Genomic DNA, 14,467 nt, shown 5'->3' on the forward strand with positions numbered 1-14,467 from the left:
TTTGTATATGTACTTTCAATATCAATTTAAACACAATTTTTACTGCTAACTACTGAACTTGGGCAACACTTTATTACTGGCTATGTGACCTTATGTCTTGGTTTCCTCCTCATCTGTATGATGATAAACTTATCACATAGATTTACTGAAGAGTAAGTGAATTGATACAACTGAAGCACTTAAGACACTGCCTGACTCATGGTAAAGGCAATGTAAGGGTTAGCTACTATTTTTCTTATAATGCATCATTGCTCCCATAGGGCAAGAGGGATCAACTACCACACCTCTTGCCACTGAGAGAAAAAGAGAGAGAGAGGTGGAATTGTGAGTCTGATGGGTTAGACTGTTACATTCTGGGGCCACATTCCCTCATTCCTAGGTTGGGTCACAGACCTGGGGGTTACCCTTCTCTGGCCTCTGCATTTGCCCACGCAGCACAAGGGCTCAGCTGAGCAGGGCCTGTCTCCAGGGGCCAGGCCAGGCCCTCTTCGTTTCTCTGTCTGCACTTCTGCTCTCAGACCCAGTTCCCGAGCAGTCAGGCGGGGCTCAGGGCTCTTGCTGGGTTCCAGGCTGGGAAGGACCCAGCCCAGGTTACCAGGGAGCTCTGCACAGGTGTATCAGGTGGCAGTAGATGATCCCTGGTTTCCCACTGGTCACAATTACCCAGGCACAGATCTCCCTTGGGAGCCTCTGAGGAGGAGGTGAAGGAACTGAGCCTGAGGTAGGGCTTGCCTTGGTATCTGTCTAACAACCATCTGATCACGCCCGGCCCCCACCCCACAGCCTAAGAGCACCCACCAACTCGTTGGAGCCCTGAGGAGGACTGTAGGATGGGAAGGCGAAGGGCAGCACATCCTTGGGCGACACAGAGAACTGGCTGGAATAATCATCGTGGCTGATCAGTGGCAGAAGGTATCTGGAGGTACTCTTATCTATGGGTGAAAAAGAAAACAGCACTTTTGGGGAGTCCCTAAGGTATTTCTATGTGAAACCACCATCTTCGGTTGTGTTTTAAATTAGTGGGTACTTGCCACACGCCATTTCAAAAAGAATATCTATGTATGTATACAGGCCTTTTGTGTTTTTTTGGTGAGGAAGATTGGCCCTGAGCTAACATCTGTCGCCAATCCTCCTCTTTCTGCTTGAGAAATATTGTTGCTGAGCTAACATCTGTGCCTACCTTCCTCTACTTTATATATGGGACGCCACCACAGGATGACTTCATGAGCAGTGCATAGGTCCGCACCCAAGATCCGAACCCATGAACCCTGGGCTGCCGAAGTGGAGTGCGCAAACTTAACCGCTATGCCACCGGGCTGGCCCCAATATACAGCCCCATTTTTAGCTTTCCCTTTGCTCTTTACCTCAACTCTGTCTCCAATTTTTTAAAATTTTATTTTACTTTTACTTCCAAAAACTATAATTCCAGATTAAAGTACCTCTGATGAATATTCTTTGTCCTCATCAACAAAGAAAAAGATTAAATTAAAGAAGCATGTGGAAGACATTTTACAGGTATCCATACATAATTCATAGGTAAATTTTACAACATTTTTTAAAAAGAGTTTCTTTATTAGAAACTTCAACAGCAGAGACAGAAATAATACAGGAGGGAAAAAAGAATAATTAAAATGCAATAAAATGTTATGAAAAATGAAATACCCACTGGATCTTGAAGGAGAGGAAGAAGAGGAGAGGGGTTGCTGCTTGGGGAGGGCAGGGAAGCTTGAGCCAGGCTCAGGGGCTCAGGCTAGGGAGGGGAGGAAGGGTTTGGAAGGATCAGGCCTGCCTGTGGACCTGCACACGAGACACAGATGGAGAATATGGTGAGGTGGCTTTTGGGCTCCCAGAAGCTACTGAGAGTGGGTCTCTAATAGCCCCAGTCAACCTGAGGATCAGAGGAATGGAAGTTCTTTAAATAGCAAAGATAATATGAGATAAAAAGCTTTATGTGCAAACGCTAGATTGAGTTAACACCAGATGCAATCAGCCAATCCAAAAGTATAAATGACGACTATCCTAGTCTCTCAGGTGATAAGAGAGAAGAGAGGGCACAAAACAGGAGGTTGAACCACCGCCATACTTCACTGATGTTACACCTCTGTCAGGTCGGTAGACCTCACCTACTACCAACTGGGCAGATATTTCAGCCAAAGCTGGCATGGAGGTGTGGTAGGTTGAATAACAGCCCCCACAAGATGTCCACAATCTACTGCCCAGAACCTGTAACTACATCACCTTATGTGGGAAACGGGACTTTGCAGATGTGATTAAGTTAATGATCCTGAGATGGGGAGAGTGTCCTGGGTAATCCAGGTGCGCCCAGTGTAATCACAGGGTCCAAATAAGAGGGAGAGAGGAGGGCCAGAGTCAGAGAAGGAGACGTGACGACTGAAGCAAGAGTGCATAGTGATGCGAGGAAGGGGCCCTGAGCCACGGAATGCAGGCGGCCTCCAGAAGCTGGAAAAGGCGAGGAACAGATTCTCCCCTGGAGCCACCAGAAGGAACCAGCCCTGCTGACACTTTGACTTTAGACTTCTGACCTCCAGAACTGTACGATAATACATCCGTGTTGTTTTAAGCCATTAAGTTTGTAGTGATTTGTTACAATAGCCATAAAAAAAACTAATGCATGTGATTTATGAAAATATTTTATTTCTACACAGCTAACTTCATTATAAAGAAAGCTCGTGCTCAGAGGACTTACTGGTCGGAGCACTGCGGTTCTGCACAGCTGCACTTTACCTTGTGTTATCGACTGTTGTCCTTTACTGAGCCTTCTTTTGATGGTCTCTTTGTCCATGTCACGAACAGCACTCAGCATACGGAGTAATCGTAGATGAACCATGATCTGGAATTAGAAAGAATAATGATTTAAAATTATCAATTGGTACATGCTCATTTTGGCATTCAATTTAATTAACTTTCCCCAACCACAACTAAGGGCTGAGGCCACCACTCTAAGTCAGAATTCACAGGGAGCGTGGCACTCTGCCCTAGACTGAGGCTGTGGGGACTTCAAGGCCTGGGTAATGTTGATCTGCCTGAATACAAAAAAAGACCAGGTTGTCACTTGGCCTTGTCCCACCCAATTTATGAGCTCTGGTTTTCTCTATTTCCAGAGTGGAAAGAATGACTAGCTCTACATTCTCTCTTTTCGCTATATCTGAATAGTAATGCTCCCATCGTGTTATTTTCAGAGTTGAAGGACAAACTAAATGGACGATTCTGTAGAAATAGGGCTCTGGACCATGGGCAGAGCTGACCATACACCACTGTGCTCTGCGTTCAGAGCGGATGCTGCTGAAGGTGAGCGCTCTCCGTGCACAGAGCTGCGGCTGAAGGGACCATTCATCCCATCGTTAACATTCCTTTCCATCCTGTAGAGGACTCTTTCATTTAACAAATATTATCAAGTGACTACTATGTGGCCAGTTCCGTGCGAGGTACTGGAGATACAGGAGGGCAAACAAACGTGCTGCCTGCGGCAGCCGAAGTTCCCATGTGTGGGGGGGGGTGACAACAAACACTGAAACAAAGAAACGAGGTGAACACCGTGAAGAAAATAAAAGAGAGTAAATGCACGAGGGCATGACCAAGGGGTGGAAGAGGCCTGGACTTGCCCTTAGGCAGAGATGGTGAGGGAAAGCCTCTCTGAGGAGGTGAGCTTTGATCTAAGACTTGAATGATGATCAATGACAATGATCTTGGGAAGTGCGTTCTGACCAGAGGAACCAGCAAGTACAAAGATCCTGATTCAGGAACAAAGGAGACACGTTTAAGGGACAGAGGGAAATCCATGTGGCCATGTAGCCTTGATAAAAATCGTGCATTTGATTCTAATTGCAATGGGAAGCCTTGAGAGGGTTTCGCCAGGGGAGACGTACTATCATCTTTACGCTTCGGAGGTACCACTCTGGCTGCTGTGTGGGACGGGAAGCAGGGAGGTCTACTGCAGTGGTCCAGGCGGGAGACGATGCGGCCGTGACTGAGCTGAGGAGATGGCAGGTAGTCATCAGGCTGGGAACATATTTGCACATTGAACTGACAGTACTTGCTGGGAAGTGTGAGGAAAAGACTGAGCCATCACTCAGAGAGAAGCAAAGAACTGCTGACAGTACTATTTTCATGTTGGAGTGTTTGCTCCAGAATGGCCAGGGTGGTCCCATTAGCGGAAAGCCAGCCCAGCCAGTCTCTTGCTGTTGTTTGCCTGTTGTTGACAGCTGTGCTCCCCTCCTTCAGAGCACAGCTTTGTGCTGCCTATTCGCACCACTTTCTTCCCCACACTCAGCATCTTGTGCACATACACAGACCCACCCAGACAGAGCCTCAGCAGAGACACTGGTTCCCTGGGGCCTTGGAGTCGGTGAGCAGGTCACCGATGCAGCGAGCTCTGCCTTTCTCCGCCTAGACTGTCATCAGTCCAGGCTGAGAGCACTGCTTGAAAGGTCACCAGTACCATAAACTTTTGGAGTCCCTTGTACGTATTCAGTCATTTAATTTTCATGACAACCCTCCCAGACAGGTCTCACTGTTATCCTCAGTCACAGATGGGGAAACGGAGGCCCAGAGGTTATGTAACTTGTCCAAGATCAGAAAGCTCATGAGAAGTAGCACCAAGAATTAAGGGCAGGCAGTCTGGCTCCAGATCCCAAGTCATTACCACTGCTCTCCCCTGCTTGAGGGATGGCTCTGCCCCCAAAAGCAGCCATTCTAGTGGCAGGGACAAGAGATCTACAGGCAGCATAGGATGTAAAAGGCACCACAGAGATAGCTAAGCGCTAAAGCTTACAGGGACTGTTTCTTGGAGGAAAGGCAGACTTGCGCTGGCTCAAAAGATAGGTACAGGCAGACGGAGGGGAGGTGGAATGGCATTTCAGGTGAAGGGCAAGGAGCAGAAACACAGGTTTGCAGCAGGGAATGAGCTGGTGTGTTTGGAAGAAGACGAGGACTGGGACAACCTAGAGGACAGGAGGCAGCTGGAGAGGTGCGGGTGCAGCCAGACCAGGAGGGCACCTTACACCCTTTATTGGCATTAAAGGCTAAGCAGTCATTTTATTTTGGCCATTGGAGGCTTGAAATGTGCTGGGTAAAAGACCAGCGTGAGGGTGAAGAAGGCAGAGCAGTGAGATGACACACCTTGAAGGGGAAGCCATAAGCCTGGATGTTAGAGACAAGACTCCACAGGAATTCTCAGTTGTTCTCTCTAGAAATAACTGATCAACATCTAGTTGTTCTAGAGTTACCACAGGACCTAGCAATTCTACTCCTAGGTACATATACCTAAGAGAATTGAAAACATATGCCCACAAACTTGTACACGAATGTTCATAGCATCATTATTCATAATAGCCAAAAAGTGAGAACCCAAATGTTCCAATTGATGGATAAACAAAACGTGGTACATTCATACAATGAAATGGTATTCATCCATAAAAAGTAACGAGTACTGATAAATGCTACAACATGGATGAACCTTGAAAACATGTTAAATGAAAGAAGCCAGTTATGAAAGGCCACATATTGTAGGATTCCATTTATATGAAATGTCCAGAAGAGGCAAATCCATAGAGACAGAAAGGAGATTAGTGGTTGCCAGGGACTGGGGGATGGAGAGTGACAGCTAATGGGAACGAGGTTTCTTTTTGCAGTGATAAAAATGCTCTAAAATTAGATAGTGCTGTTGACTGTACAACTCTGTGAATATACTAAAAACTACTGAATTGTACACTTTATAAGAGTGAATTTTATGGTATGTGAATTATGTCTCAATAAAGCTGTTATAAAAAAACTGATTGTTCAATTTCCTTGTGCTGATGACTAAACAAATTAAAATTTCAATCTGGTGCTGAGACTTACCTTGCGTGCTGCTTGTTGAAACCGTCTTTGTGCCCTGAACCTGCTGACCCAAGTATTATTAATGAGTGGATCAAAATTAGGATGAAATTCCTCAATTTTCTGTGAACATAAAATATAGACACAACTTAGATTTAAATTTTAACTCCTGGCATAAACATTTAATAAAAATGTTTTAGAATTTGATTCTAAATCAAGTTATTATTTATTTGTCCTGCCATTTAATGAGCATTTATTAAGCACTTTTAGTGTACATAGCATTCTAGGGAATACTTCTTGGGTTGGGGGCCAAGAGTAGAAGATAAGATTTGGGTTTTAAGAAATTACTAGTCTAGTTAGGGAAGCTCAAGCAAACACATGTGACCCTGAGGAAGAAGAATAAAGTCACACAGAAGCCAATCCCACATGGTGGGTGCTGGCACTGCATCCAGAATTGACAGCAGCAGACTCTGGGATCCCCGTGGAGAAGGACTGCTTTGCTCAGCCCTGCTGCCGAGTACCAGCACGGGGCCTGCACATCGTGGGCCCAGTGTGCGTAGATCAGTCAATGAATGTGGAGGAAAGGGTGCCTGCCAGAGCCTCACGCATTGGAGGTTCTTGAACAGGGAAACAATATGAAGAAAAAGTCATCAGAAATGAACTCGTCTCATACTGGCACACACAGTGGGCTGTAGAGGAGGGGCAGAGATATGCACAAACAATCTGCTGGATTAGCTGAGGGTGAGACACGAAGGACGTGGGTACGGCCTTGTGGAAGAGCTGTGGACAAGACTTTGTGGTCGGATTAAATGTGGGGGAGAAGAAAAGAGGTAAAAGTAATTCAGATGTGGCAAACCCTGAAAAGAAAAGTGAGAATGACGGAGCTGGGGGAGATTAGGAAGAAGTTTTTCATTGTTAAAATTAAAAATTGGGGTTTTAACCAGAAACTATCACATGACAGAGGCAGGGGCTACTGTCCCCTTTCTAGGTTTGAGGACACTGAGGCTCCAAGGCTAAGAGGACTCTTCCCAGGGCCCAAATCTGTGACAGAGCTGGGACCAGAACTCTGGCTTCTGACTTCCTGTCTTATATTCTTCCTACCAAGGGGACAGGGCAAGGAACAGAGGCCCAGGGACCCACCAGGAGGACCTGCAGGCAGGGGCTTGCAGAGCAAACGGAAACGAGAAAAGAGACCAAGAATGAAAAAGTAGAGGGGTGGAAAGGAGGAGCCAAAGTATATAACGCCATTAATTTCAAGGGAAACATTAATTACGAGTTTTGATGCTTTACTTGCAAATATGTGGTAAAAAACACTAAAAGTGTAAGCATATTAAAAATTACTAAATATCTCTTGGTAAAAGGATTTCTATAAAACTGTTCAGCGTTTTAAAAATAGGCATGTAAAGAGCTGCCAATAATTAGATTCCAAGTAAAGGAAAGTTACCCACTTCTTCTAGATTGCGAACAACCCGTTTGTGGTTAACTTCTGTCTTGAGTCGCTGAAATTCCTCATCCAAAACAGGATCTCCTCTATCTAGCTGGGTTTTTTAATCATCAAAAATATTAAAATTGAATACAAATGCACCAACTTTATTTCTCTTTAAAACTGGTAGAAACCCATTAAGCAATTAGACAAACCCACCCATGATCTTCCCGTTGGGAGTGGTGGTGACAGAAGTAGGTTAAAATGATCATTATAATCACACTTACTGTTTAAACATAGGCAGTCTCTATAGAAGCACAAACTCAATACCTTCTTTTTATAATTAGAGAATAGTGTCTCTGGAAATTATTTCTGAGGCATTTAAAATTCACAGAAAGGATTTTAGGAAACCATGTAACCATGGGAGTATAGAGATTTCGTTTAAAAGAAATTTAATGCCCCAGTGAAGTTTTAAACCCCTCGGAGCCGATTATCCAGATTTTAGCAAAGGCACGTGATTCCTCCCCTTTCCAGGGTGGTGGACGGGGTCTGCCCCATCCCTGGAATAAGTGTCACCCACCCTGCTCCCTGTCCCACCCGTCTGCTTCCCTGATTGCCCCTGAGCTCCTTCCTCTTCCTGAGGAGCCGCCGGTCACTCCCGGGGAAGGCTAGCTGGGCTTGGATCAGTGTCTACACACGCATGTCTCCATGAAAAAAGGGACTGTGCACACTGCACAAACTTGTTACCTTTTGTCCATCCGTGGTTTTTAATATTTGTTTGTCAGGTAACTTCTAAAAACTAGCTTGGCTCTTAGGTACATTGTTCACAATCATTTTTAAAGACTTAACTGGAAGAAATCTATTCTGATCAACACATTAACACCTTATTCAGAAGGGAGTTATAATATTGTCGCCAGGGTGGGGAGCTGTCCAGCTCTGATTTGCATATATCAGGAAGTTGAGTTTGAGATTGTGGACCTCAGGTTCAAAATACAGACTTCATGGGGAGAGATTCAGACCCCTACTACCACTAAAAGTAAAATCAAATAGGCAATTTAAAGAAGGGATTGGCCAATAGGTTGTTAGGTAGAAGAAAGTGGAGGGAGATTTCTGATATCTCTATTAAAATTCTACTCATTTATGATGAACTTTCAGAATTTAGTAATATTGACCGTCTCCTCTAAGTAAAAGCTCATTATCCTTGAGGGTTTGTGCCATTCAGCTATATCACTGACTCCCCCACATCCTCCCTCCAGCTCTCTTTTCCTGGCTTTCTGCCATATGCCTTGGGCCTCCAGGTGTTCCTTGCCACTGAGTCACCTGCCAGGATTCAGCTGCCAGATGAAATCTCCTGGAAACACAGAATCAGGTCCCTGCAACACTTGCTCTCCAACTATACTGGGGCCTTGGGGTCCCAGTGAGTGATGCTAAGGATGTGATAGCTCCTTTCCTGCTGCCCTCCTTCACTTGTGCAAATGCTCACTACTACCCCCAACCCCTCCCCAGTCCCGGTTCACTGAAGTCTCTGCAGCTGGCCTTGCTTCCTGGATCATCCGGAATACAAGGCCACGCGTAGCCTTCAACAGCCCCCTCTCTGCAGGCAAATCTGACTGCATTCTCCAGTCCTTGCTGTTCAAAGACAATCTCTCCCCCGACCACGGCCTCTCCCCAAGCTTCTTCAATCTTTTCCTCTGTGATTACTCTTTGCCCTCAGCCTATAAACGTGCTCAAGTTCTTACAACTTAAAAACCTCTTCCTTGATGCCTTACCTCCTCTAATGTCCACACCATTACTCATTTCAACTTCTCAAACATCTACTCACTTCTACACGTTCCTCAAGCCATTACAATTTGGCATTTTACCTTCATAAGTCTACTGGAATTGCTATCCCTGAGGCAAACAAGGACCTCCAAATCACCAAATTCAATGTGAATTCTTCAGGCCTTATCTTCCTGGAACCCTCTGCCATTGACTGATCCCTTCCCGTCTGCTTTCTCTGTGTTCTCTGATAGGTTCTCCTGACCTCCTTGATCGTTTCTCCTCTGTCTCCCTAGTTGTCCCGCTGCCCTCCCCTTAAGTCATGAAGTTCTCTAGATTTCCTGCCTTGAGCTACTGCCTTTCTCACGCTATTCACGTTCCCCAGGTCACCACACTTGTTCTGTGCTCTCAATCTCTACCTAGACGCTGAGCACTTCCTCAAGTGCTCAAGGAACAAGTCTGTCACCAGCTCAGACTTGTTCCTTCAGCTGCCACCTGGATGCCCCCAGTCACCCCAGATGTAACATGTCCTAAATTAAACTTTTCATCCTCCCCCTAAGCTAGCTTTTCTTCAGTATTTGAGATCTCATTTAAAACCACCACTACGCACTCAAGCTGGAAGCCTAGGAATCACTCTATCTTCCCCTCTCCTTACGCCTCATCTCCCATTTATCTACAAGTTCAACTCTGTCACTGCACTTAGCACATTTTAAATCTTCTCTTAATGTTTCTGAGCCCCTTCTGGACTGTGACCTTCTTGAGGGCAGAGACTGTGGCTTATTCACTAACACAGAATCTTCCATACAACGGGCATTCACTAAATTCACTTGCCAAATGAATAAATGGTTGGATCTACCCGTTAACCAAATGCTGGCAGTTACAGCCTTAACTCTCACATGGACCTGGTTGGGCCATGTCGGTATCACCTTCATCTTTAAAACAGTTAGAAAATATCATACCCTTGTGGGGTTGACAGAAAATACCTGATATTTTGTTTTTAAAATCCCATGCAAAGAATCTGAACAACACACCAAACTAAATTTAAATGTTAATCTAATATGTGCTTTCCTAAATGCTAAGATTTACCAATGTAATGATTTTACATTCTTTTGTTTGTCTCATAAAAAATAAAAATAAGACAAATTTATTCAAATATATGATTTGGACTCCAAATCTTGGAAGAAAAATGTATTCTATGAGAAATATTCATATCTGACAAGACACATATTTTTTCCCAATCCCTCCTACCCATTACTGCCCCTGTGTGTAGCACTGGGTGTGGAAAGCTCACACTCCCAGCTTAAATATATGTGTTATAGCTGAATTGTGTCCCTCCAAAATTCATAAGTTGACATCCTAACCCCTAGCACCTCAGAATGTGACTGTATTTGGTGATATGGTCTTTAAAAAGGTAATTAAGTTAAAATGAGGTCATTAGGGCATGGGTCCTAATCCAATGTGGCTAGTGTCCTTATAAGAAGAAGAAATTTGGACACAGAAGGAAGACGATGTGAAGGCACAGGGAAAAGATGGTCATCCACAAGCCAAGAAGAGAACAGATCCTTCCCTACTGTCCCTCAGAAGGAACCAACTCTGCCAACACCTTGATCTTGGACTTCAAGCCTCCAGAACTGTGAGAAAATAAATCTCTGTTGTCTATGGCCCCAGTCTGTGGTGTTCTGTTACTGCAGCCCCTGCAAACTAATACAATATATGATGATTCCACAAGTCCTGCCAATTAAGTCCAAACCCCTGTGACATGAAGCCCAAGCTGGATCCTACCTCCTCTGGCCCACGTGTGTCGTGCACTTCAATCATTATGGACCTGTCCCCAGTGTTCTCTGCACCCAGCCTGCACGTAACAATGTCTCTCACGCCACGGTGAGCCCAGGGGTGTTGCCAAGTCCTACAGTCCTGTCTCTACCTTCCCCACCCCCGAACATACAGGTGCTGCCTTGGTGACCTGGGTATGGCCTTCCCCTCAACCAGTTGCCCCCTCTCTGCTCAGCCCCTGTGAGGGTCTCTGACTTGGAATTTCTGCTTGGATCTGGCTCTGGAGTGGCTCCTGGTCACTGTCTTGGGGTCTCTCTTACCTTCATGCTCTGCAGATCATGGGACAGGTGCACCTCGTGCCCAGAATTCCAGCCCAAATTTGAGCCTCTCCCTCCCTCTGAATTGAATGCCTCTGTCCTCTTTACTACTTTTCAAAATTATACCATGTCTTCCAGGAAGCTTTCCATTTAGACGAGTTCTCTCTCCTCTCTGGCTTCTGAATCCCCACAATACTTAGCAGAGGTCTCTTGTGACATTTACAGCCAGTCTTGATTTATGGTTAACAATTAACTTGTCATCAGCCTCCTCCTCTCCCAACTAAACTATAAGTTTTCTTCCTCCTGATACAGCATCGTGCACATAGCAGGAATTCAAAATACTTGGTGAAATAAATAATATCAAATTAGCAGTAATTCTGACCTTATATTTGGTGTTTACTCTTTGCCGCTCTTCAATAATGTCTTTTTTAAATTTAAAAGACATTTGATCTTTACCAAGGTGCACCTGCCTGGGGAGAAAAAAATACCAACTTCCAGAATCCATCAGAATACCACAGTCAGGGCTGGCCCTGTGGCTTGGTAGTTAAGTGTGCGCGCTCCACTACTGGCGGCCCGGGTTCGGATCCTGGGCGTGCACCGATGCACCACTTCTCGGGCCATGCTGAGGCCGCGTCCCACGTACAGCAATTAGAAGGATGTGCAACTATGACATACAACTATCTACTGGGGCTTTGGGGAAAAAAAAAACGAGGAGGATTGGCAATAGATGTTAGCTCAGAGCCAGTCTTCCTCAGCAAAAAGAGGAGGATTAGCATGGATGTTAGCTCAGGGCTGAGCTTCCTCACAAAAAAAAAAAAAAAAGAATACCACAGTCAATTTTAGGATGGAGTGTCTTAGCTACACTCCACAACTGGAAAAGGATGCTGAGATACTGGAGAAAACACCATGGGGGAGAGAAGTTGTAGAGACTTCAGCAACATAACTAAGATGAATAATGTGTTCTATGAAATGAAGTTTATCTTCTAGTGACACATCCTAAAATATTTATGAATAAAAAATCTTGATACTCAATATCACTAGTCATTAGGGAAACGCGAATCAAAACCACAATGATGTACCACTTCACACCCACTAAGATGGTAGTGATGGTGATGATGATGATAATAATAACAAAGGAAAATAACAGGTATTCCAAGGACGTGGAGAAATTGGAACCCTCGTACATTGATGATGGGAATGTAAAAATGGTGCAGCCACCATGGAAAATAGTTTGGCTGCCCCTCAAAAAGTCAAACATAGAATTACCACATGACCCAGCAATTCCACTCTTAGGTATATACCCAAGAGAATGGAAAAGATATGATCACATAAACACTTGTATTTAAATGTTCAAAGAAGAATTATTTACAATAGCCAAAAAGTGGAAACCACCCAAATATCCATCAACTGATAAATGAATAAACAAAATGTAGTATGTCCACACAATGAATATTATTCAGCCATAAAAAGGAATGAAGTTCTGATAGATGCTATGGCATAGACGAAACTTAAAAACATGTTAAATGAAAGAAGCCAGTTACAAAAGGCCATATATTGTATGATTCCATTTATATGAAATGAAGCCTATTACAAAAGGTCATATATTGTATGATTCCATTTATATGAAATGTCCATAAAGGCAACTCTATAGAGATAGAAAGTAAATTAGTGGTTGCCAGGGGCTGGGGGAAAGGGGAATGGGGACTGATTGCTTAATGGGTATGGGGTTTCTTTTTGGAGTGATGCAAATGTTCTAGAATTAAGTAGTGGTGATGGTTGCACAACATTGTAAATACACTAAAAACCTCTGCATTGTACACTTTAAAATGGTTAAAATGGTGAATTTTATGTTATGTGAATTTTGTCAAGGTTTGAAAAACTCTGGCATGTAATGTATCTATCACGGAGCCTGGCATATGTTTAAAATAAATAGTAGCTATGATTTAAAAAAGGGGAGGGAGTGTCTGGAGAACTGGTTTAGATTAAAGGAGACTAAAGAGACATGAAAACTAAATACAAATTCTATGATCCTGGATTCCTCCTCTCCAAAGACACAAAACCCAGGTATAAAGGACATTATCGGGACAATTGGGTAAATTTGCGTATGGCTGATGATTTAATATGGTATCAATGTTAAATTTCTTAGAAGTAATTATGGTAATGCAGGAGCATGTCCTTGTTCTTAGGCTACATGCTGAAGTCCTTAGGGGCGAGGCTTCATGGTATCTGCAACTTACTTTCAAATGGTTCACGAAAATAAAGGGTGTGCGTGCATGTGTGCATCTGTGCACGCCTGCGCACGTGTGTGTATATGTAGAGAGTGAGGGGAAGTATATGTGGCATAATGTTAACAACTCATGAACCTATGTCAAGTGTATATGGGTGTTACTGGCAGGTTTAAAATCTTTCAACAAAAAAAGGGAGAAAATATTCAGTGAACAATACAGCATCCATTGAATTTAGGATGTGATTTCAAGTATGTTATAAATGAGCATAGAAGGAAGGAAATACACCAGTGTTGACAGTGATCATTACATTACAGTGATTTTCTTTTTCCTTCTTTATACTTTAAAAAAATATTTTTCAGGTTTTCTACAATGGCGATGTGTCCATTTTTTATAACAGGGAAAGAATATTTTTTAAAATGACATTCAGTTCCTTGGCATACTTGAGGCCAGACCCTGAATAGAGACTCAGGCTGATCAGAAGGGATTTCAGTGAGAAACAAAGGGCATGCCCTCATGCCAGCAGGGTGGCAGGGCGGGGCCACCTGGGAAGGCCCCGAGCTCAGGGCATATTCTCTCTGTCTGAGACGTGTAGAGGCAGGGGCACAGATGAGGCGGCCTCTCACAGACCCTTTCCAGGAGTCTCGTTTTTTAGCTCAACCCAAGAGTTTCTAAAGTTTACTTTAGCTGAATCTGTACACATGCATATGCCTGACATGATCTGGTAAAAATTGTGGAAAAGGCTCCATTTTGATTGCAGGTGCTGGGCTCCCCGGAAGGCCCTGGGGGCACACAGCCCAGGGAACAGGGGGCTTGTGGTGGGGCGAGATCTGGGGCGCCTGAGTCACTCGGCTCTGTCTTGGAGCAAGAGGGATCCTGGCAGCAGTGGCCAGCAAGGAGCAGTGTCCCAGCTTCTCCCCCAGGTCACTCTGGCTCTGCCACTGTCTGGCCACATTTAGGAAAGAGCATGGTTGGTCACACTGATTTACTCCTAACAGAAACTTCATCCGGAAATACAGGGCCTAGTGGAGGGGAAAGAATATCTACATTTTCCAAGGGCATTAAAAGTTATTACATTTCATTGTGTCTCTGGCATAAAACGCCATTACTAGAAACATTGTACTGTCACTTGATAC

At 44.3% G+C, this 14,467-nt stretch overlaps 1 protein-coding gene across 1 annotated transcript in view; it reads right to left on the reverse strand.

Annotated features, from left to right (window-relative positions):
- Nucleotides 1–14,467, reverse strand: part of CFAP221 (cilia and flagella associated protein 221) — a 97,330-nt gene that overhangs the window by 24,298 nt on the left and 58,565 nt on the right. Inside the window, exons 12-16 of the mRNA XM_058548822.1 lie at nucleotides 11,489–11,576; nucleotides 7,284–7,373; nucleotides 5,860–5,958; nucleotides 2,746–2,851; nucleotides 799–932 (exon numbers count right to left, since the gene is read on the reverse strand). Coding sequence (XP_058404805.1) covers nucleotides 799–932; nucleotides 2,746–2,851; nucleotides 5,860–5,958; nucleotides 7,284–7,373; nucleotides 11,489–11,576 — 517 coding nt within the window. The remainder of the gene's footprint in view (nucleotides 1–798; nucleotides 933–2,745; nucleotides 2,852–5,859; nucleotides 5,959–7,283; nucleotides 7,374–11,488; nucleotides 11,577–14,467) is intronic.

This window comes from Diceros bicornis, chromosome 10 (assembly GCF_020826845.1).
Source record: "Diceros bicornis minor isolate mBicDic1 chromosome 10, mDicBic1.mat.cur, whole genome shotgun sequence".
In the NCBI taxonomy this organism is placed as follows: Eukaryota; Metazoa; Chordata; class Mammalia; order Perissodactyla; family Rhinocerotidae; genus Diceros; species Diceros bicornis.